Source organism: Ctenopharyngodon idella, chromosome 5, assembly GCF_019924925.1.
Source record: "Ctenopharyngodon idella isolate HZGC_01 chromosome 5, HZGC01, whole genome shotgun sequence".
Classification (NCBI taxonomy): Eukaryota; Metazoa; Chordata; class Actinopteri; order Cypriniformes; family Xenocyprididae; genus Ctenopharyngodon; species Ctenopharyngodon idella.
Genome location: NC_067224.1, coordinates 7,348,574 through 7,371,854, shown reverse-complemented (window position 1 = coordinate 7,371,854; position 23,281 = coordinate 7,348,574). Strand labels below are relative to the sequence as shown.

The 23,281-nt window shown below is 38.1% G+C and overlaps 2 protein-coding genes across 4 annotated transcripts in view; both read left to right on the top strand.

The window, feature by feature from the left end:
* Positions 1-14,009, top strand: part of rasa4 (RAS p21 protein activator 4) — a 48,388-nt gene extending 34,379 nt beyond the window's left edge. Inside the window, exons 12-21 of the mRNA XM_051893213.1 lie at positions 777-889; positions 977-1,169; positions 2,257-2,394; positions 2,679-2,823; positions 3,091-3,263; positions 9,561-9,698; positions 9,856-9,991; positions 10,347-10,467; positions 10,694-10,752; positions 12,655-14,009. Of these exons, the coding sequence (XP_051749173.1) occupies positions 777-889; positions 977-1,169; positions 2,257-2,394; positions 2,679-2,823; positions 3,091-3,263; positions 9,561-9,698; positions 9,856-9,991; positions 10,347-10,467; positions 10,694-10,752; positions 12,655-12,782 (1,344 nt within the window). The 3' untranslated portion in view covers positions 12,783-14,009. The remainder of the gene's footprint in view (positions 1-776; positions 890-976; positions 1,170-2,256; positions 2,395-2,678; positions 2,824-3,090; positions 3,264-9,560; positions 9,699-9,855; positions 9,992-10,346; positions 10,468-10,693; positions 10,753-12,654) is intronic.
* Positions 14,010-16,030: 2,021 nt separating this feature from the next.
* Positions 16,031-23,281, top strand: part of clip2 (CAP-GLY domain containing linker protein 2) — a 44,744-nt gene continuing 37,493 nt past the window's right edge. For 2 of the 3 annotated variants that reach the window (XM_051893204.1, XM_051893203.1), the window contains exons 1-2: positions 16,031-16,395; positions 17,003-17,223. In XM_051893204.1, coding sequence (XP_051749164.1) covers positions 17,109-17,223 — 115 coding nt within the window. In that variant the 5' untranslated portion in view covers positions 16,031-16,395; positions 17,003-17,108. The remainder of the gene's footprint in view (positions 16,396-17,002; positions 17,224-23,281) is intronic. The other variant, XM_051893205.1, reaches the window with a different exon arrangement.

The following is a 23,281-nucleotide window of genomic DNA, read 5'->3' as shown; positions in this document are numbered from 1 at the left end:
GTGAATATACTGTAAACTGTTACATGTTTTTTTTTTTTTTTTACTTTTCAAATGTTATTTTATGTTTGTGTATCCCAAATTAAGCAAATTATTTTGGAGTTTAGGTTCATTTTGAGCACAAAGTTTGTGCTTTCTGTGAATATAATTGTTGAAATTATAATTGTTTCATTGATTTTTTTAAAAATTTATTTTATTCATATCAGAGTGTACTTTCACTTTTGTAGTATAGTTAAGATGTGTGTGTGGGAATTACTGCATTCAATAATGTTTAAAATTGTGTGCAAAACAAAAGCCGAGGCTGTCCCTTAGAAAACAAGAAAGTCTGGTCACCCTAATGTGTGTAGCATGTCTAATAATTGTGCAGAAATCTTTCAACTAATTTAAAGTGTATATGAAAGCCAGAATTTTGTCTTGCAGCATAAAGTTTGATCCTCATTATTTATTCCAACCAAGAACTGCCCACTTAGACAGAAAGGGAGCATCTTGAGAAAAGATTACGAAGGCAAACATACACACATTGATGAATCAATGTACAAGACCAGAATCAAAACCAGGAACATCCATTTAGAAATTAAATATGGTTCATTTGGATTTAATGTTAAATCTAACATCAGGTTTTGTTTTGTTTTGTTTTTTTTGTTTTTTTGCTGTACTGTATATCTACACCAGCTTATACCTCCTGCTGTTTTATTATATTTCATTCCAGTTTTCATGATGTGATTATGTGCAATATTACACAAAGGCACCTTTGACTTGTCTTTATTTTCTCATTGCAGGTGGCTGGGATGCAATATCTGCACAGGCTTCTTGGCCCCATAATAAACCGAATCTTTGAAGAAAAGAAATATGTAGAACTAGACCCCAGTAAAGTAGAACTGAAAGAGGCAGGGTAAGACAACTATGACTCATGCTTACATTTTACATTTTTAAAAAGGTCAGTTTTTCTGAATTTTTCGTGGGTCTTCTGGTATTATAGGTGTGCAGGTTTGCACCGTCAGCAGACTGAGTCTGATATTATTCAGCAGAGCTCCAGCCTCCTGCAGTCGTACCTGTCTGAGCTGCTCACCTCCATTCTGCAGTCGGCCTCCTACTGCCCCCTGCTCATCTGTCAGGTTTTCCATCAACTCTACCTCAGAGTGCAGGAACGCTTCCCTGACCAAGAGTACCGGGTCAGTGATGTTCATTTTCATAAATGTTATTTATGTGATCATCTGGGACATTCTGGATTCACAAGGTGTCCCAGTGTCCTAACAATTCACTAAAAACGTAATTATGTCCAGTTTTCAGTTGTTTTACCAGCCCATTTTTGCCTGGAAAAAAAAAAAAAAAAACAAAATGTCTAAAAAAATTCCATATACGTACAATGATGGACAGGTTCAAAATTTTGAATATCATGCAGACTCAATGGTGGACTATTTTGCACCATTTTAAAATTAGACATTAAACGGATAGTTCACACAAAAATGAAAATTCTGTCATTATTTGCTCACCGTTATGTCATTCTAGACCTGTTTGACTGTATGACTTTCTTGCATCTGCAGAACAATAAAGAAAATAATAAAAAAATGTCTGTTTTTTTTGTCCATACAATGAAAGTCAGTGGTGTCCAGTGTTGTTTTGGACCACATTGATTTTAATTCAAAAGAGTTTAAAATATCATCTTTTGTATTCCGCATACAAAAAGGCATACGGGTTTGGAAATGATTACATTTAGCAACAAACAGCAGTGCTGAATGAATCCGCATTTCTGAACAAATCGGTTGAGTGAATAATTCAATGACTCACTCATAAAGACAGGCACTTGCTTCATTTCTGAATGAATCAGCCATTTTAAACAAATCAGTTGAATAAATGATTCAATTGCGGTGTCTCATGTCCTCCTGAGGTCACATTTGTTGGTCGTATAAGTCATTGAGGCTGCCACATTTTAGTAAAGTACATTCCAAAGTCATAAAGAAATTTCAATTTACACTTCACAAGGAATAACGGTCAATTTTATAACGGCTACTTTTCAGAAATGAGACATCCTTGATGACGAATGCAGCTGACAAATGCGACCCCTGGAACAGATTGTAATTGCAGTATTATGCATTCATGCAGTTCAAAGGTGGATTTTATAAGATACTGATAAAAATGATCACACATACATTTAATGAGGTTAGAAAAATATGTCATTATAAAGGTAAAAAATGTCCCTGGAAATAAACATATTTAGATCTTTGTTTTTTTATGACCTGGTTGTATATTCTTCCTCAGAAGGTGAAGTTCATTGCTGTGACCAGCTTCCTGTGTCTGCGGTTCATTTCACCTGCCATCATGTCTCCAAAATTATTTCACCTGCGTGAGAAACATGCTGATGCCCGTACGAGCCGCACACTCCTGCTACTTGCCAAAGTATGACCAGTTTTCAAGGAAAACATTGTTGTGAATGCTAGTAACATATCAACTGAAAAGACATAGTATCATTGTCCAGCTGTTATATCTCTTTAACTTAACACAAATCAAGCTCAGATACTTTCAGTTAATGGAGAATAAGGTGTTGCACTCACTGTCGCAATAACATTAACTATTTATCTCACAGTATAGTCATGGATTATGACCTGCATACATTCATAGACCTCATTATGGTTAATATATTCCCTCTTGCATCATCGTGACTGCCCTGTGTGTTTCCTCAGGCTGTGCAGACCATTGGGAATATGGACACTCTCGCATGTTGCTCTAAAGAGCCATGGATGGTCCGCTTGCAGCCAGCCATACAGCAAGGCATCACCCAGCTCAAAGACTTCATCACAAAACTGGTCAACTGCCATGAGTCAGAGGGTGAGCTGCTCTAAATTAGTCATTAGATGAAAAATTGAGTGGATCCCCATGCATGGCTGGAGACTCATTCATACCTGTCATATCTGTTCAATCTTTAGATAATTAATCTCCATTTTTTATCCTTTTTAATTTTCTTGTTGAAGCAGCAGGTTTAATCGTGTAGTTCAACCAAAAAAGAACAGACCCTTAAGAAATGGAGCAGACAGTCAAGAACCTAATTTTATTCACTTGCCTTGCTCTCTCTATTTGCTTTATTTTTTAAAACAGATCTTGAGCTTCAGACACGAATGAGCCTACAGTGTGGCACTATGGAGAAAGAAGGCTTCCTCTTCCTCCACAGGACCAAGGACAAGTGTATGCCCATGACATCACCCTTTAAGAAGTACTATGTCACACTCAGTAAAGACACTCTGTCTTACTCTCGGACGCAACACTCTAAGGTAAATAGCACTGATGGCTTAACTTTAATGTGGGTTGAAATTGTTATTGTGTTATTTATTTTCAGCAACCAGCAGAGTAGAAACATGAAACATGTACTTACAAATATACATGAACATAGAAAATGGAAAAAGAGAATATATAATATTTTAATATATAATTTAGTTGATATTGAGTGAATATTTATCTGCACCGGATGTCCTGACTCATAACAGATATTACCTTTCGAGTGGAACTCAACGCTGCATCATGGATTGACGCTATGGGAACACTTCGTGTAAGCTGGTGTCTGAAGCATGTGTTTACACAAACCAATCCACGATTGGCTGAATGTGATGATGTAACAATGTACCGCAGTACATCACTGAAGGTCTATAAATAGATAAATATATGCCAGCCAAATGCGTCATCAGATTCTAATTGCCTAATTCGCATGTATGTTTTGCTTCACTGTGTGATTTGTTTGTCCTAAACCATTTCTCTTGTCCTCTCCACTACTGGCGAAAATAAATGGGTCACTTGGTCTAAGCTTGATGACCATTACTGAACATCTGGCCAAGAGCAACCTCCCTGCCGCCATTTCCTGTTTATCCCTGACCTCCACTCTGAGGTGTCAAGGTCTTGGAGGAACCCATACTTGGAGTAAGTTCATATGCCGGCCACTTCAATATACTCTGGGGTGGTCGTTATGCATGAACACAGGTACGGGGCGATGCTGAGGGTGGAAGAGATGCTTGCAGGCTATCTCTCCCCCTCGAGTGCAAACCTGCCTTACCGACCAAACCTTGTAGGGCAACATCTGCCCTCATGGGTAAGGCTTATGGGGCAGCAGGTCAGGCTGGTGCATCTCTGCACACCATGGTGGTCTTGCAGGCCTACCAGGCTGACCTGCTTAATGACTTGGACTATGATAAGGGATTGGCCCCTGAGGCGGTAAAAGAGCTACGCAAGGCCACAGATGTCGCCCTCCGTGCAACCAAGCAGACGGCCTGTGCTATTGGCCTTTCAATGGCTGGTAGCAGTATCTGGTAGCAGTATCTGTGGCTCAACCTCATGAGGATCAAGGAAAAAGACAAGGCTTTCCTTCTGGATGCCCTGATTTTGCCTTCTGGTCTGTTCGGCAACACAGTCAATACCGTCGTCGACAGATACCGGGAGGCTAAGAAACAGTTGGCGGCATTCAGAGAACTGATCCCTCGCCAAATCCAGTAGCCGGCTCCATCCACCAGCCGCTCCAGGTCAGGCCCTACTCACAGAGGCAGGGAGACTTGGAAGCGTGCTCAGCCACAGTCTTCCAGGGGGAGACAGGACCTTAGGGCTGCTATCTCCTCTAGGATGGCTAAGAAAAACTCCTGGCTGTTATGGGCCCTGGCACCCGAGGGAGGTCCTTTTGTCCTCAAAAAAAATGTACAATGCAGGCACATCTGTCTCCTGCATATGTAGAGTTGATCCTAGCTGCTATGAAAGATATCAGGCTAGGTCAGGAGCTTTCAGTCTTACAGGCTCAGAGACTTTTAGGTCTCATGGTGGCAGCAGCCAACATCATTCCACTAGGCCTTCTGCACATGAGACCGTTCCAGCTCAAAAGCAGAGGGTTCAATCCTCTGAATCATCCCTCCAGGTTCTTAAGAGTCATGCGTCATGGGCTACGTGTTCTATGACTTTGGAAGGAGCCATGGTTTTTGAAGAAGGGCCAGGTTCTTGGGCGTGCTGCCATCGCAAGACTTTAACGACAGACGCCTCCCTCACGGGATGGGGTGCAGTTTTCAATGGCCGTCCAGCCAATGGTCATTGTCATTGCCACATAAATTGCCTAGAAATGAGGGCAGTGTTTGTAGTGTTGAAATACACCTGAGGGGCTATCATGTGTTGGTCTGCACAGACAACACTTCAGTAGTTCACCAGGGCAGGCTGCGTGTTCAGGCTGGTGCAGCAGATCCTGCTCTGGGTGGAAGAGAAATTTGAGTCGTTGAAAGCAGTTTACATTCTGGGGCATTCAACTGCCAGTCAACTGTCAACTGCCCTGTTGGTTCAGTGCTGGAGTTTAGCCTTTCAATGTGTTGGACCCTGTCTACACTAAAGATCTATATGGCCACCACTTCAGCTAACCACTTACGTTTTGGATGGAGCTTCTGTTGGAAGACATACTCTGGTGTCTTGTTTCTTGCGAGGTGACAGACGGCTGAGGCCTAACTGTTGGTCACGAGTTCCTTCCTGTTGACTGTCATTGGAGGATTAGCAGAAGCACCATTTGTGCCATTGGAGTCAGTCTCTGAAAAAATGCTGACTCTTAAAGTTACTCTTTTACTAGCATTAACTTCACTTAAGAGAATAGGAGACTTGCAGACCCTATCAGTAGCCTCTTCTTGCTTAGACTTTGTTCCAGGTGATGTCAGAGCTATACTGCACCCAGACTGGACTATATTCCAAAAGTTCTTTCTATGGCCGGTTAGCCAGTAGTCTTGCAGACTTTCTCATGAGACACAAGAGCAAGAATCATCCGCTCTGTCTAGTCCATGCTTTGAGAATCTACAATCACCGCTCAGGCCAGTGGTGTAAGTCCTCTCAGCTTCTGTCTGCTTTGGTGGCTGCAATAGTGGAAATGCTGTCACCAAGCAGTGTATCTCTCATTTGATCACTGATTCGATTTCCCTCACCTATGAGGCACGCAGAATGGCTTCACCTCTAGGAGTTAGGGCCCACTCAACTAGGAGTGTTGTCTCCTCCGAAGTTTTTGCTAGGGGTGCACCCTTGCAAGATGTTTGTGCTGTGGCAGGATAGTCCTCTCCACAAACATTCATCAGGTTTTATAGTCTGGACATGGATTAAACTCCAGGGTCTCAAATCCTTCAGGGTTGATCTGGCCTCAGCCTGCACTCAGCAACTGTCTGTGCAGATACATAGCACTGTGTGTCGGGCACTGTCCAACATTGGTATTAAAGGGGTGGTATAATGGCACTTTTACAAGGTGTAAAATAAGTCTCTGATGTCCCCAGAGTGTGTTTCTGAAGTTTTAGCTCAAAATACCCTACAGATCATTTTTATAGCATGTTAAATTTGTCACTTTTTGAGGGTGAGCGAAAATGCGCCGTTTTTGTGTGTGTCCCTTTAAATGCAAATGAGCTGCTGCTCTCAAAAGGGTGCAGAGTTTCAGGAGCTCGTGTTATCACTTAGCAGAGCCTCACATTACCTCATGCAGACTCACTGAAAATGTCAGAAACTGTTCAGCCTTTTATGTTCAAAATGGAGTCGGACAATGATGGAGAGACTCAAGAAGAAGTGACAACATTTTGAATGCTTCTGAACGGTTGATGAATTTATGTAGCTGATGTGGAGTTAACTATCTTAAATTTTTTAAAAGACAATATCTCAGTTTGCATTGAGCTTTCAGCGTTGTAACTTTGCAGATACTGTTTATGCTCAAACAGCAACATTACACACTAACTAAATGATGTTTTATTAACAAAATTCGGGAGGAGCAACGTTCAAATAATCTGACTAATCATCACGTCATTTCAGCCAGCTGTTAGCAATCAGTAATCAACATATCTTCCCAATCAGCATGAGTGAAAGCATATATATAGACACAGTCGACTCACCCATATTCCTCGACAGTTTTACAGCATCCCTCCACCACCCCGTCTCTTCACACTTGTCTGGTTACTTTCCTAACCAGAATATGGGGGGAGTACTCTGGGTTCGGGCCAAAATACCGAGCTCGGAGCCCTCTCCTTGGACAGCACGCCAAATACGCATACTACTACTCATACTATTTACTATCTGATTATTTGTAAGTGTGAACTCGTGAAAGTTAAAAAAGTGAAATCGCAATGAACCACCCCTTTAAAGTTCCCGTAACATCAAGCCATGATGCACCGTTGAGTTCCACTCGAAAGGGAACGTCTCAGGTTATGTATGTATTTGTGGTTTCAGTGATGTACTATGTTGCTATGTCATTATGTTCAGCCAAATGTGTAAATATGTGCTTCCCGCGAAGCATTTCCGTAGCGTCAAGCCATAACGCGACGTACGTAAATAACGTACGTAACCTGAGATGTTTCTATGGTCAATTTTATGTCCCAGGGGATTTTTATTAATGCAACCAGATTTGAGATTTCAACCAGATTTTCTTTTTGTTTTCATTTATTGTTGTTACCTTATAAAAACTTTATTGTATTTATTGCAGTATATTCGTCCTAGACCCAGACTTTCGATCCCAAAAAAAGAAAATTGACGCTAGAGGTTGTAGCCTTTAGCCTCCTTGTTAGAGCGTCCGACTCCCATGCGGACGGGCCGTGACACGAATGGGAGTGAGGTTTAGGGGGGTGAGTGTAACGAAGGCCAGCTAGAAGCTGCTGTGTGAGTAAACCTCACTCCTCTGATCTCAAGAGATGCTCTAGCGACTGACGCTAGAGGTTGCAGCCTTTAGCCTCCTTGTTAGAGCGTCCAACTCCCACGCCCGAGACCCGCACAGAGTGGGGCGAGTAGGACCTGGGTGAGGGGTCACATTGGTGCCATGACATGGATGGGAGTGAGGTTTAGGGGGGTGAGTGTAACGGAGGCCAGCTAGTAGTCACTGTGTGAGTAAACCTCACTCCTCTGATCTCAAGAGATGCTCTAGCGACTGACACTAGAGGTTGCAGCCTTTAGCCTCCTTGTTAGAGCATCCGACTCCCACGCTGGAGACCCAGGTTCGAGGTCCGCACAGAGCGGGGCGAGCAGGACCTGGGTGAGGGGTCACATTTGGATGCCTGATGTTTGGGTACGCAATCATGTGAGACACTTCTGGGAGGTCATTACACCAAATCATTTTGATGATCAAACCAACATTTGAGATGCTGTGCAATGAAATTGGTCCACTGGTTAGTTATCCACTGTTCCACTGTTCCACATCCACTGTTGACACCGTAGTTTATGCGCATGTCTTCTTATTGGATGAAATATTTATCCACGTCAGAGTGCGCATTTTTAGAATTAATGCACATCTTAACATTTCCATCCAGCATTTTTGATATCCCAAAATGTGCATAAAATATAAGTGAATGGAAACATAGCTAATGTGAGTGAAGAGCATGCCTTAGGTCAGGGGTGTCAAACACACGGCCCGCGGGCCGAATACGGCCCCCAAAGTTGTCCAATCTGGCCCGAACTACAATACAATTTTATTGTTTGAACTACAATATAAAAAATAGAGATGCACTAACATTAGTCCACTGGCCATAAATCCAAACGTGTTTTAATTTTATTTTGGTCAATCTTTATTCCGGGCTTGCAAAGAAACTGCTTTGTAAATAATTTCATTACACTAATTTCATTTGTTTGGAAATATTTACAAAGTCTGTAAACAGGACGTTAACACAGGCACACGCTGAATATGGACACAAAGAGGAGAACAGACGCGCCAGCAGAGAAAATACTGTACCATGCAGAAGCTCACAGTTCACGAAATATAGGAATAATAATATTAATATTGAATTGGGTTGATATAAATGTAGGGTACTGTCTCTGAAGGGTACTGTCTTAAGAAAAGTTTTGATGGCTTTTCCTCTTATCTCCGTATAAAGTAGTAACCTATTTATAAACGCAGCGCTGCTTTGTGTATAGCAGTAACCATGGAAACGCTATATTGCTGCTGTTCCATAAGCGCCACCTACTGTTAAAAAGCTAAAGCCAGACCATGCTGTTTTTGCTGTTAATCTTGAAATTATACAATAATGTAAATTAAAAACAACTGCTCATGTGCATAACATCTTTGTTGGGATTGTTATAAAAATGCAGTGTTTCCCTCTAATATCAAAGAGCTGCTACACATATTTTTTTGTTTAAGGCCAGTTTGGCCTGTGAACAAATAAACAACAAATACATTTGCTTTAAAAAAAAAAATCTGCAACCAGTATCAGAATCGGCCAGTTTGCTTCTAAATGGAATTGGCCATTCAAAATAGGTGCATCACTATTAACAAATATTAAATAAGCATTATTTTAAAATTCTAATAGTCTTTTCGCTGTAAAAACAAATGCAGTTTTAAAGAACAGTGTACTAGTTTTCATGAAAATTAATTTGTTGTTTATATGGTTAATATTAATGTAACTATCAGCGCACTAAGGTTTAAAAAAAAAAAAGGCAATTCGGCCCGCGCATGGTTAATTTTTTCCAATCCGACCCTCAACCTAAAATAAGTTTGACATCCCTGCTTTAGGTGAAATATAAGTTTATTATATATCAAAAGTGTCTATAGAAACTCCCATATATACAGTATATAAGATATATTAAGCAGGCTCTGGTCTCTGAATCTGTAGAAGAGCTCGTCTATTTCGCTGCCAAAGATCCGAGCGGTAGAGAAGGTGGAGGAGAAGTGCTTCGGTAATGCCAACGTCATGCAGATTATCTCAAGTGAAGATTCGGGCCAGCAGGAGACCCTGTACCTCGACTGCAAAGTTAGTATTGCACTGGATTCACAAATAAAACGTGAATGTGGCTATTCATAAACACTGACTCAGACATGTGTTTGTTGTTGGTGAGATTGTATGAATGGGTCCTGGGTTATTTGATGTCTCATTGTTTTATACTCTTTGTCTTTTTGTGTGACTGTAGACTGTAAATGAGTTGAATCACTGGCTGTCAGCTTTGAGGAAAGCCTGTAGTCACAACACAAACACTATGAGCTGCTATCATCCTGGCATCTATAAAGCAGACAGATGGAGCTGCTGCCATCAGAAGGAGAAATCAGGTACTGCAAATATTAGATGATGTACAAGCAAACCAGGCTTGTGATCTGTTTGGGGTCTCTTATGATATCCAAGGATGAATTTATTTGATCACAAATATAGTATAAAAACAGTAATATTGTGAAATAATAAAATAACTGTTTTCTATTTGAATATATTTTAAAATGCAATTATTCAGTTAAACTGCTGTTTAAAGGATCCCCTCTGCTGCTCTCCTTATTCATCTTATAAAGACTATAAATTTCTTTCAGTCACTTTTGATCAATTTAATGCATCCTTGCTAAATAAAAGTATTAATAAAAAAAAAAAAAAAAAGTAAAAATCCTACTAAATTGTACTGAAACTCTTTGTTCATAGACCCAGGCTGTGATAAAACCAGACATGGAGTAACTCTGCAGGAGTGGTATGACCCGCTGGACCCAGACCTGGAGGCTCAGCTCATCTACCAACATCTCAGTAGTGTCCAGCATGCCATGCGGTAATGTGGCATTAACATACTGGGCCTGTGTCTGACATTTATGACAGCTGAAATGATCGATTCATGCACATTATTCTATACAATAATTATTCAAATAGAATTAAATTATACAAAGCAGTTCAACATACATGTCAGTTTTGTAATACGTTCTAAATTTGTGTAAAATCCATGTAAATTACCTATAGGTGCAGGTCGTCTAGAAATTATGTTTTGTACTTTTTTGCAGAGATAAGTATTTCAAGTTGAGAGAGCAGCAGGGAGTTCAGGAGGCAGATTCAGTAAGAGGTAAGTTATGAAGCCTGCCGGACATATCCCTCTCTGCTTTCTTTCAGCACTGTTATCATTAACTAAAGCTATTGAAATCATTTTATAGCTGAAATAAAATAAAATATAAAAATATTAGAAAACGTAAAATAAACTTAAAAAAACAAAAGTTTAAAGTGCCCCTATTATGCTATTTTAAAGGTTCCTAATTTTGTTTTGGAGGTCTACAATGGGTTTACATATATCCACAGTCAAAACACATTGCAGCATTATCTCTTTTCTCACAGTGTCTGAAAAAGTTTGGTAAAGGATTCGGTCTCTCTAAACCCTCCTTTCCGAGAGCCTACTCTGCTCTGATTGGTCAGATGGCCCAGTCTGTTGTGATTGGTCTACCGCTTACAGCATGTGTCGGAAACAAAATGGCCATCTGAATTTCAGCTCCGGATGTTTACTTAGCACTTATAAACACAGTGATATGAACAGTAACGATGGCGTTGGTTTTACCATATCAATTCAAGCACGAGTCCTCATACTTTGGAACTGCATGCAAAGTGGATTTGCTTTGGCAGTGCAGAAAACAGCGCTTTCTCGACATGTTGACAACACAAACCAAACTCTTCCAGGCCTCATTCACAACTACAGTGTTTGAGGGTTAAAGTAGACATTGGTTGCAGGCATCCGGTTAATTCACCCAAAAATGAAATTTCTGTCATACTCACCCTCATGTCGTCCCAAACCCGTAAGACCTTTGTTCATCTTCAGAACACAAATTAAGATATTTTTGATAAAATCCAAGGGTTTCTGAGCCATACATAGGCTGTGACGTCATTGCACCTTTTGAGGTCCAGGAAGGTAGTAAAAACATCATTAAAAAAGTTAAGGAGAATACTTTTTGTGCGCAAACACAAAACAAAAATAATGACTTTATTCAACAAATTCATCTCTCCCCCGTCAGACTCGTACGCTATTTTCATTGCAGAGATTCCAGGTTCTACATCAGAACGCCGGCATATTTGATATTTTTGTAATATACATTTATTTTTACATATACATTTATTTTGTTATTATTATTTTACATATATTTTTCATGTACATTTACTTAATGTTGATTGTTTTTGTGAAATGTGAATTATTGTGGTAATTATTATAGTTAAATATATAGTAATTATAGTTATAGTAATTATAGTTAAATTACTAAAACTTAAATTTTTAGTTAAAAAATACAAAAAAATGGCTAAAATGACTAAAACTGAAATAAAAATAAAGCTAAATAAAAATATTAAAAATAATAAAAATTAAATATGACAAAAGTACATAACAAAAGTACTAAAACCTAAAATGACAGCTAAATAAATGCTCATTCAAAATATGACCAAATACTATATAATATATAAACAATAGTAAAATAACACTGCTTTCTTTTCCAATGTAAATTTTCCTCCATTTCCATTTAAAGGAACACTCCACTTTTTTTGAAAATAGGCTCATTTTCCAGCTCCCCTAGAGTTAAACAGTTGAGTTTTATCGTTTTCGAATCCATTCAGCCGATCTCCGGGTCTGGCGATACCACTTTTAGCATAGCTTAGCATAGTTCACTGAATCTGATTAGACCGTTAGTATCTCGTTAAAAAATGACCGAAGAGTTTCAATATTTTTCATATTTAATTTCATTTTTTAACGACATGCTAACGGTCTAATCAGATTCAATGAACTATGCTAAGCTATGCTAAAAGTGGTACCGCCAGACCCGGAGATCGGCTGAATGGATTCGAAAACAGTAAAAATCAACTGTTTAACTCTGGGGGAGTTGGAAAATGAGCCTATTTTCAAAAAAAGTGGAGTGTTCCTTTAATGTACCATTTGTTCTCCTGAACTGGCATATAGCGGCTTCCTATATCAATACATGACTGTTTTATCTTACAGACCAGAAGAAAGCAGATGGATTACCAAAACTCTTCAGTATTCTGCAAGACCTACATGATGCACATGCCGCGGTGGAAGAAGAGGAAAGACTGAAGAATAAAAACGTTTTCTTGGAATTACAAACGTAAACAAGAGGACTTTTGTTTGTAACTTTTGTTTGCTTTTCATAATTCACAGTGTTATTCAGTCACTGAGCTCATAAACGCAGGATTCAGAACCTGCTATTATTTGACACATAGACAAAGAACTGTAAGTTTGATTAGTGCATGTGAACTTTTGAACCGATGTTTGGTGCATAGATGGATATTTAGAGGGCTGTGATCACAATCCCTTTATTAAGGATAGTCGTGGTGTGTATTTGGTATTAAGGCAAACTAAAAGTGCAGCATAGTTTTAACTTACTGCAATGATTCCAGTAGGTTGGTAACTCAAAAACGGTGTCTTGTTGGCATTTCTGCAGGTTTTACATGCATTCAGACATGCTTTATTTGTTTTAACTTTAACAATTTTCCATTTGAATGGTATTAATCACCATTCTTCTTTTATTTAATGTGCTTTTGACTTTAAAAAGCTCTGTGGATATGCATGTCAGCTCTTCCTTTGTACAATTTTTACATTAAATCAGTTTTATTAAAATGTTTATATAGATTTTAAAGATGTTTTCTTTTAATTTATTTTTTAATTCTATAGTGGAGGAAAAATGTGTATTCTTGGATCTAAATCCCATACAACGCTGCCATTCCTGTTGTCTCAATGCCTTGTCCGTATCACATGTCATGTTTTGGATGTATTGTTGTTATGTCTTTTTATGATATGTACCCTAAACAAGTATGCATTGTGCATTTCACAAAAACTGTATTTCTGTAACGTTTTTAAACGTGGAACATTATTTTTTCCCATGATAGTATTTCTCCACTAGGCGGCAATAAAGTGTTACTTATTCAAAAGCTGAATTCAGCCCAGAGTCACAGTATAGCAGTGCTTGTAAATACAAGACTGTTTAAACCAGTTTTAGAAGATTATCACGAACTTCTCTATTGGATGGTGTTTAAAATTCCTCTGCAGCCATATTTAATAATGGCTACATTTTAGTAATTATGTGCAATACACAAATCTCTAGCAATCACAATGCATTAATGTAATGGTAAAGCTATAAGGATTTTTTTGAGACTTAATTTAACACTCAACTATGTAGTTTAACAGTCACAATGTTAAACTCGAAAACTGTTATCATTCACCTGTGTGATTTTCTCTCTTGCACAGAAAACAAAAGCTGATATTGTTCATTCTGCCCAGTTTCATAAAGTCATTTGATAACTGTGTTAATAAATTTCAGTCTTGCACATTCTGCAAAATATCTCTTGTGTTCTATGGAAGAAAGTGTAGTTTATGGCTTTGGATACTCTGTGTTCTGGAATAGTCTTTTTTATGGTATATGAAAAAATATTTAATATATTCATTGAGTATGAGTAAAGTCATGTGACAGTATTTTAGGCAATATAAATTATGAATTAAGTATATTATTTACTAAAACATTTGGACCACTTTATTATCATTATTATTATTTTTTTTTGTTTATTAATTCAGTTGTGCATTCATTTATTCGTCATTACTCATTCTTGTTATTAGTTTGAGACTGAGAATTTTGCATTTACATCTTATAAAGAGTCAGTTAAAGTGGTGCCTTATGTTTACAAGAAAGAATGTGCTTCCTGTTTTCCCTTCAGTAGTCGTTTGAAACATAACCCGCACTCTCTGTTATTTTCTCTTCTTCTCTCCACCTCTCTCAGTCTGTTTTCCTCTCCCTGTGTTTTCTTTTGATTGAAACACATTATTGTGTTTCACCCCCTTCTGTACTATTAAAGACAGGCACTATTATTTCACATGCTAAAGAGGAGGTGCTGATTGGAGGGCTTTTTTTTTTTTTTTTTTTTTGGTAGTACAGCTGAGCTCTGTGTTCTGTTGCGCATTAGGGATGAGACAAATAACTATGGTTATTTTGAAATGGGAATATAGCATGCTGGATCCTTATCTAATTCAATAAGGTTCTGCTTTTCTGACCTTTCCTCACTTATCTTAAAGCTATTTAAGCATGTTTTATTTTCCTCATGATCAAAAACATGTTTGTGGAAGTGTGTTCATGCAGCAATCAATAAAAAAGACCTGAAAATTAAAACATCTCTCTCATTCTTTCTCTGTTTTCTGTTCTTTTCTCTTTTTTTTGAGTTGCTATATGGATAAAAGTGTCTGCTAAATGCATAGATGTAAATGCATCCTCTTTTAACATTGAGGAATATATGTGGGACTCGTTTGAAAACCTTAAAGTCTTTTAAAAGTAAAAAGCTGTTTTTATAATAGTTTTTATGTTAAAGGGATAGTTCACCCCCCCAAAAATGAAAGTTCTGTCATTTACTCACCCTCAAGTTGTTCCAAACCTGTATGAATTTCTTTCTGAACACACAAAAAAATATATTTTGAAGAATATGGTTAACCAAACAGTTGACTTCCCCATTGACTTCCAAAATAATACTATGGAAGTCAATAGGGTCCAACTGTTTGGTTAACGATATTCTTCAAAATATATTTTTTTGTGTGTGTGTGTTCAGCAGAGTTCAGAAACTTGAAGGTGATTAAATTTCAATTTGGGTGAACTATTTCTTTAATGTAAATTGTTTTTATGTATCATACAAACAGCCTACTTTAACTGTAGGCTATTTAGACTTTTTTTTTTTCATTTCAGGGTTGCAAAAACTTTAACAACAAATTGTTAAATAAAACTAATTTTATCTTTTAAAAAATTATTATTATTATTATTATTATTATTATTTAAATAATCTATATTATGTGTCTGTGTTGTGGGCAATTTTGGTCTTTATTCATGACCGGAAATACATACATTCCACAGCAGCTGGACTTTTTTTTTTACTGAGTTTCCGGAATTTGTTGCAGCCAAGATTAAGCTTATAAAACATGGCGACAACTTAAATAAAATTTACATTAAACAACAATAAATCTTACATATCTTGATTTTTGCTCGTTGTAATAAAATGTATAAAATCGTATTAAATGTATTTATTTGTTTAAACAGCCCAGGGCTGCGTTTCCCAAAAGCATATCTTAAGTAGATCGTAGATCCATTGCCACGAATAGTCTCTCTACGGTCAATTTAGCTCACGATGCTTTTGAGAAACACATCCCTGGTTCGTATCTGCGTTGATGAAACTGTCATGCTGTCAAGTCGTAAACGTATTTATTATTTATTTGCCTAAAATAACTTTTCGCTCATCAGTCGAATCCGAAAAGGATGTCCGAAAAGACCGGTTTTGTTCAACCAATTCATTGAAAAGATTCGACTCAAAAGAACGATTCACGAATCGGACATCTCTAAACGGCCCCCCTGCCCGAAGGCTTTTACCCCTCCTGCTTAATGACTCTCATCTATTCAAGAACCATTTGCTCACCACTGACACACTTTCCGGACATTTCTCGGCATTTATGTAAAAGAGCTTTACTAAAATGTGCCGGTGTCTGTGAACCTCGCATCCTGCCCCACTCTCACCGCCAGCTTTAGCTCAGCATCCATATTTTTCGCATCCGTGTGGGAGAGAGAGAGCGAGCGAAGGGAGTGGCAGACGCTGACAAATCTCATGCCGGGAAGCCGACTGAGCCATCCCTGCACACATCATCTGAAGTTCGCCGGCGCCGACTTCTTTTTAATTCACAGGATTTGGACTTCGTAAGGTAATAGTGCTGTTTGTGAGAGCGGATCGCGTTTGTGTCGCTTGACAGGGGCGTGTGAAGACGGTCGCGAGCACGCCGCAGTGAAGAGCCAAAACAATAGAGCAGCATAGTCTACGGCGCAGAAATGAGCCAGCACACTAAACTTCCGCCTCTATTAGGATACATTATACGGTTTATGCTGCATTAATCTCTCTTTTGAAGTGGAATTCACGTATTGAGTTTTTAGCGGAGCTAATTTGGGGTTTGGAAGGTAGCTGTGGTGACAGCATATCGAAACTGCCGACCTCAGTGGATAATGGGTTTCATTTCACAGATATGCTAGAATGACCTTGCTATATTACTGATTTATCACTTAGGATATGTTGCACTAGCGAAAACAAGGCATTTACAGTCTGTCGGTGTCGATTACATCGTTACAGCTTCATTCAAACAATAAAATGCGATTTTTGTGTCCTTCTTTGCCCTGAAGCATATTATTGATGCTGTAGCTCAGCCAGTATCCTGTTAATGAACTGACATGGGCCATGCAAGGCCATTCATTTAGCAAATTGCATCCAGTCAATAGGATTTGTGTATTGGCCTAAATGCTCATGATGGTTGTCTTCAGTCCCACAGGTAGAATGGAGAGGGATATCCGCCATCCTCACATTTAGTGCCTCGATTAAGAAACACTTAAATAAGCTGCGAAACTTGAAGTTTCTCCAGTGGACATAATGAACATGCTGAAGTCCAGTGGCTTGAAGATCCCTGGCAGGGGTCCTAAACACTCCAGTCCAGTGGGACGAACAACTGCTGGCCCATCAACCAGTCCTGCGACTCAGAAAGACAGTAAGTCAGCTTCTTTTGTGCCTCGCTTGCCTCCAGACCCTCTATGCAATGATATCTCATCATATTACCCGTCACTAGGACCAGACAGAATCTGCAGTCATTTCTGCACTAGTGTTATTTTAGCATTATTTACTATTATAGTATTTCTAATATAATATTTATTATATTTAATGTTATAATTTAATATTATAATTAATATTATAATATTTCTATTTAGCTTTAATTTATTTGATTTGATTTTTTTAATGTTAGTAATTAGTTGCCAAGGCCACATTTCAAATGTTTAAAGGGGACCTATAATGTCCCTTTTGCAATATGTAATATAAGTCTCTGGTGTCCCCAGAATGTGTCTGTGAAGTTTCAGCTCAAAATACCCCACAGATCATTCATTATAGCTTGTCAAATTTGCCCATATTTGGGTGTGAGCAAAAATGTTTTTGTGTGTGTTCCTTTAAATGCAAATGAGCTGCTGCTCCTGGCCCACTTTCCAAAAGAGGGCGGAGCTGTAACAGCTTGCGTTTCGATTGTTCTACAACAACAAAGCTGGAGAATCTCATGCAGCTAAAATGATGATTGTTCAGCCTTAATCGGACACTGATGGAGAGACTCAGGAAGAAGTTACAACTTTTAGAATGAAACTGGATGTTTCTGAATGATTGGTGGATAAATTTATGTAGTTGCTGTGGAGTTGATTCAATTCAACGACTAGCATGTGCCGTCATGTTAATCTTTTGTGCAAATCCAGCATTTTGTCTGGCGTAAAATGACGGCATGGCAACAACACTCTACTACAACAACTCTTCTTCTTCTCTAAAGCAGCCCAACATGCCCTCGCTCTCTTTGTTGCGAGTTCTCGGGGGCAGGGTTTATGTTAATTTTAGGGTTAGTGATGTCATTAACCTGGGAAGAAGCTTGTTGTTGTCCCTACCAGCCGTTTGTTGTAGTCCTTGGCTTAAACAGTTGTTGTAACTATTAAAATAGTATTAAATTTGATACCATGGTAATACCATGTTTATGTGTAATACCATTGTATATGAGCATGGGTATCATTCACTGCAATGGTATATATCAAAATACCATTGTTTTATCAACTGATACCATCATTGACCGTAGTACCACCACAAGTACCATCAGTGGATTTGCAGTGTGATTGAAATTTAGATTTTTTTTCCCTGAAATAGAACCAGAGAAGCTGTAGTGCATTTTTGTTACTGTCTACACTACCATTCAAAAGTTTGGGCACAGTACGTTTTTTTTTTTAAATAGCTTTATTCAGCAATGAGACATTAAAGGGATAGTTCACCCAAAAATGAAAATTATTCCATGATTTACTCGCCCTCAAGCCATCCTAGGTGTTTATGACTATCTTCTTTCAGCATTAACTTCCGCGATGTAGTACACAATGCCATGACGTTCTACACTACGCCATGACGTACTACGCGTTATAGCATAGAACATAGCGTAGTACATCATGGCGTAGTGTAGAATGTCATGGCATTGTGTACTCCGCCGCGGAAGGTAACGCTTTTTGGACGTACGTCGAATGTGTATGGCTGTCGCATTGGAAGCTCGTTATTTTACTTTATAAAGTTTTAAATAAGGATATTTGTCTTACACAAACGCATTGATTTGCTTCAGAAGACCTTTAGTAACCCCCTGGAGTCGTATTGATTCATTTTTTATGGATGGATGCATTTTTTGTCTTCAAAATCTGGGCAGCCATTCACAACCATTATAAACCTTGGAGGACTAAGGATATTTTTTAAGGGTGTACTCACACTAGGCACGGTTGCCTTGAACCGAGCCCGAGCGCGATTGTCCCCCCTCCCCCCCCCCGCTGGCCTGCACTCACGCTGCACTTAACGTTCCGGGCCGGAGCATGCTTGCGTCAACTTTTTGAATGGAAGAAAATGGGAAGAAATATATATTATCATTTATGCCGTGCATTGATTTTCACTTGCACGTATCAGAGGATTACAAAGACAGTTGACGTTAATAGAGGAAATTACAGCTTTACTCGCAAAGTACAATTCCTGTTCATCAAAGGTCAGAAGCAGACCCGTGATAAACCCAAATACACTCAAAATAATTACATGAATTGATAAGTGTACTATCAAAGTGGTAAAAAAGATGTTTGCCATCGTAATGATGACAGTAGTACAAGCGGGCCAGGGCCGGCTAAATGAACCGCGCCCAGGCACGCTTTGGAGCGATCACACTAGTCAAACGAACCGGGCTTTGGGGGTCAAACGCGCTCAGGCATGGTTCAGAGCGCCTAGTGTGAGTACACCCTAATACAACTCCGATTGTGTTCGTCTGGAAGAAGATAGTCATATACACCTAAGATGGCTTGAGTGTGAGTAAATCATGGGATAATTTTCATGTTTAGGTGAACTATCAATTTAAATTGATCAAAAGTGACAATAAGGACGTTTTTTACCAAAAAAATTCAAATAAATGCTGTTTTTTAAAACTTACTATTCATCAAAGGAGCCTAAAAATGGCCTATTTTGGTTTTCACAAACATAAGCAGCAATTTGCAAAACTTTGCAGTCTTAGAATAAAGTACATTTTAAAATATATCAAAATAGAAAACGGTTCTTTTAAATTGTAATAATATATTTCACAATGTTACTGTTTTAACAGTATTTTTGATCAAATAAATGCAGCTTTTTTGAGAATACTTTTTTCAAAACTAGAGATGCACCGATATAACGGCTGCCGATATTTATTGGTCGATTTTTGATCAATTTAAAACCATCGACATATCGACTATTGCATGAAAAAGGCTGATATAACAAACTGAAAATTAACTGCGTGAAGGCATAATGTCTGTTGCGTAATCCAACATTTTTCTCTAGGTAAAATAATTAAATACTTGCTTTGGACAAAATACAGCAGGGCTCGACAATAAGGACTGCCCGTGGCCAGCGTGAACGATGCTCGGGAGTGCTACATCTTCATGAAAGTTTGTCCTTTGTTGGCCTGTTGAATGTTAAATGGATCCAATCCATGTTCAGTAGAAATTATTTTATGATGCAGCAATAAACTAACTAGTATACCATAAAGCATGCATTTTTGAACTTTGGTAATTTAAAACAAGACTAAAACACACATCTATTTTAATGACAAAAGTTCAAATAAGAGAGCAAGTGACAAAAATCGGCACCGAAATCGGCCAATAGTTTGTTAAAATCGGTATCAGCCAAAAAAAAAGAAAATCCAATGAGTGCATCCCTATTCAAAAATATTTACCTCAAACTTTTGAGCAGTAGTGTAGCACAATTTGATCACTCTTCAACTATATGTGAGTTTTATACAAAACGGTAGACCGTTTGAGAAGATCAATGGGTGCAGATCACTTTAATCCTTGACGGTTTGATCTGTTGAGTTGTGGTTTATTGTGATTAATGTGGTTCATTTTCTTTTGAGTCAGATGACAAGTGCTGACACTGGTGACACAGACATTGGTTACATAAATCACAGTGAGCTAATCCCTGCCTCGGTGACGTGGCCGACCTCGCATCCAGCCACAACGAGACCAGACCACGTTATTTACATTAGTTTGGTGTGTGGAGGGTGTCATGGTTCAAGCAGACTGTGGAATGCTTTGTTCGTAAAACATACAGGAAGTGCAGTGAAAATCAGGAGTTGTGCTGCTGCTCAAATATAGAAGTCATCACACATGTGATTCCTAAAGGCAATTTTAGAAAGCCTTTTTACGCAAAACTCATTTGTTGAGAAAGTCTCTCTAAGTTTTTCTATACCAGCATTTTGATTTTCTTCATTCTGTACTAACAGCATGTGTTGTACGTTTAACAAAAGCAGCTCAAGATACTTATAACTGTGTGGGTGAAATGTTTTTATTTTTAAATTCATACCACGGTAATAATGTGTTGTCGTTGTGTCCTGTGGTCTAATACTACCCGTCTGTGATTTGAGCGAAATGCACTAGCATTGATCGTAGTTCTCTGGCTGTTCTCAGAGACCAAACAAGAAGACTGTGTGCTTGTGACAAAATGTGACTTCAGGAATGCACTTCAAAGTATTTCCGCAAATTCTTTTTAGCGAGGCTTCATAAAAACACTTTCATGCAGAAATATTTGACCATCTATATTGCTTTGTATGAGCTGTGTGTGTGTTTAACTTGAATCCATTATCACTTACCTTGACTTCTATGATTGTCAAAGATGGATATTATTTCAGTATTGTGGTTGACATGAATGGAAAGGTCCTGAGTAACATGCACTTTCATCATCATAAATGAGGAGCAGCTGCTAAAGAGCAAAAAGTCCCATATCACAGATTATTAAACACATGAGTGGTTAATATTTCAGCATAAAACTACAGAGCATAAAAAAATCTGATTATGAAGCTATTTAATTGTGCTGCACACATCTTGAATAATAGTTTAGTAAATATTTATAAAAAAGAAAATTTGGCTACACCCTAATTTAATTAAGGACATTTTTCTAAAGTAAGCAGATGACATGTTTTTTTCTATTCAGTAGTCTTTTTGAATTAAGCTGAAATTTTGAAGTCATATCGAATTAAACATTGATAAAATTCTTAAACTTAAGTTTTTAGAAGATGTTCACAGTTAAAGGGATAGTTCACCTAAAAATTAAAATGATCCCATGATTTACTCACCCGTAAGCCATCCTAGGTGTGTATGACTATCTTCTTTCAGACGAACACAATCAGAGATATATTTAAAAATATCCTTGGTCTTCCAAGCTTTATAATGGTAGTGAATGGGGGTGCGATTTTGAAGCCCAAAAAAATGCATCCATACATCATAAAAATAATCCATACGGCTCCAGGGGGTTAATAAGGGCCTTCGAATGCGAAGTGATAGGTTTTTGTAAGAAAAATATCCATATTTAAAACTTTATAAACTAAAATAACTAGCTTTCGGCAGACGCTGTATACATACTGCACAAGTTGACTTGCACCACAAGAGTACTAACCCCTGAAGCGATGTATGACGCAGGATGTAGGAGTATCATAAGCTTAGACGCCTCTCGTGGTTTTAACAAATAAGGCTGTGCAACAAACTTAAGCTCCTCTTTTCTTATATCGAAATCCTCTGACATTTCTCTTTAAAATTTCTCGTTTTAGACTTCTAATCCGTGACCGGTGTTTTGTTTTGCTCTATCCTCTGAGCTTACGCATTCGTCATTATGTCATGCGTCAGGTCAGGGTTACTCTTTCGCTTTAAATCAATGCATACAGCTGTCTGCCAGAAGCTAGTTATTATAGTTACTATGGATATTTTTTTACAAAAACCCATCGCTTCTCTTCAGAAGTCCTTTATTAACCCCCTGGTGTCGTATGGATTATTTTTATGATGGATGGATGCATTTTTTTGGGCTTCAAAATTGCGCCCCCCATTCACTCCGAATATAAAGCTGGGAAGAGCCAGGATGTTTTTAAATATATCTCCAATTGTGTTTTTCTGAAAGAAGATAGTCCTATACACCTAGGATGGCTTGAGGGTGAGTAAATCATGGGATAATTTTCATTTATGGGTGAACTAATCCTTTAAAATGTACAGTTTTTCTCTTTCTGGAAACAGACTAAAATATTGATGACTCATGTTGCACTACAAAGATTTTTGTTCAGTCAAATGTCTTCTAGTGTGAGAATGTCCTTCCCATCTGTGACCAACATCAAGTAGCAAATCAATAGTTGATGGCTGTGATGTAACTAAAAACTAAAACCTATTGGCTATTCTCCATCCAAACTTTCAGTTTCAATAGGAACATAGGAAAGAAAACTAGTCTCTTTAAATAATTTGGTGGCATTTTTAGGCTAATTGTTTGAAATTAAAGTCTTTTAACTGATAATAAAATTTCCTGCATTTTGGATTAAGAATTTTGCAGCATTTTACAATCAGAAACAGTTTATCGTTATTTTGGCTGTCATAGCAAATAACATTGTCGCACCAATATTCTCAAACTGAGACAATTTATTACAAAAATGGTATCCAGAAATATAAATCCATTTGCCAATATACAACATTAACAAATAAATACAAACAAATCATTTCACACCA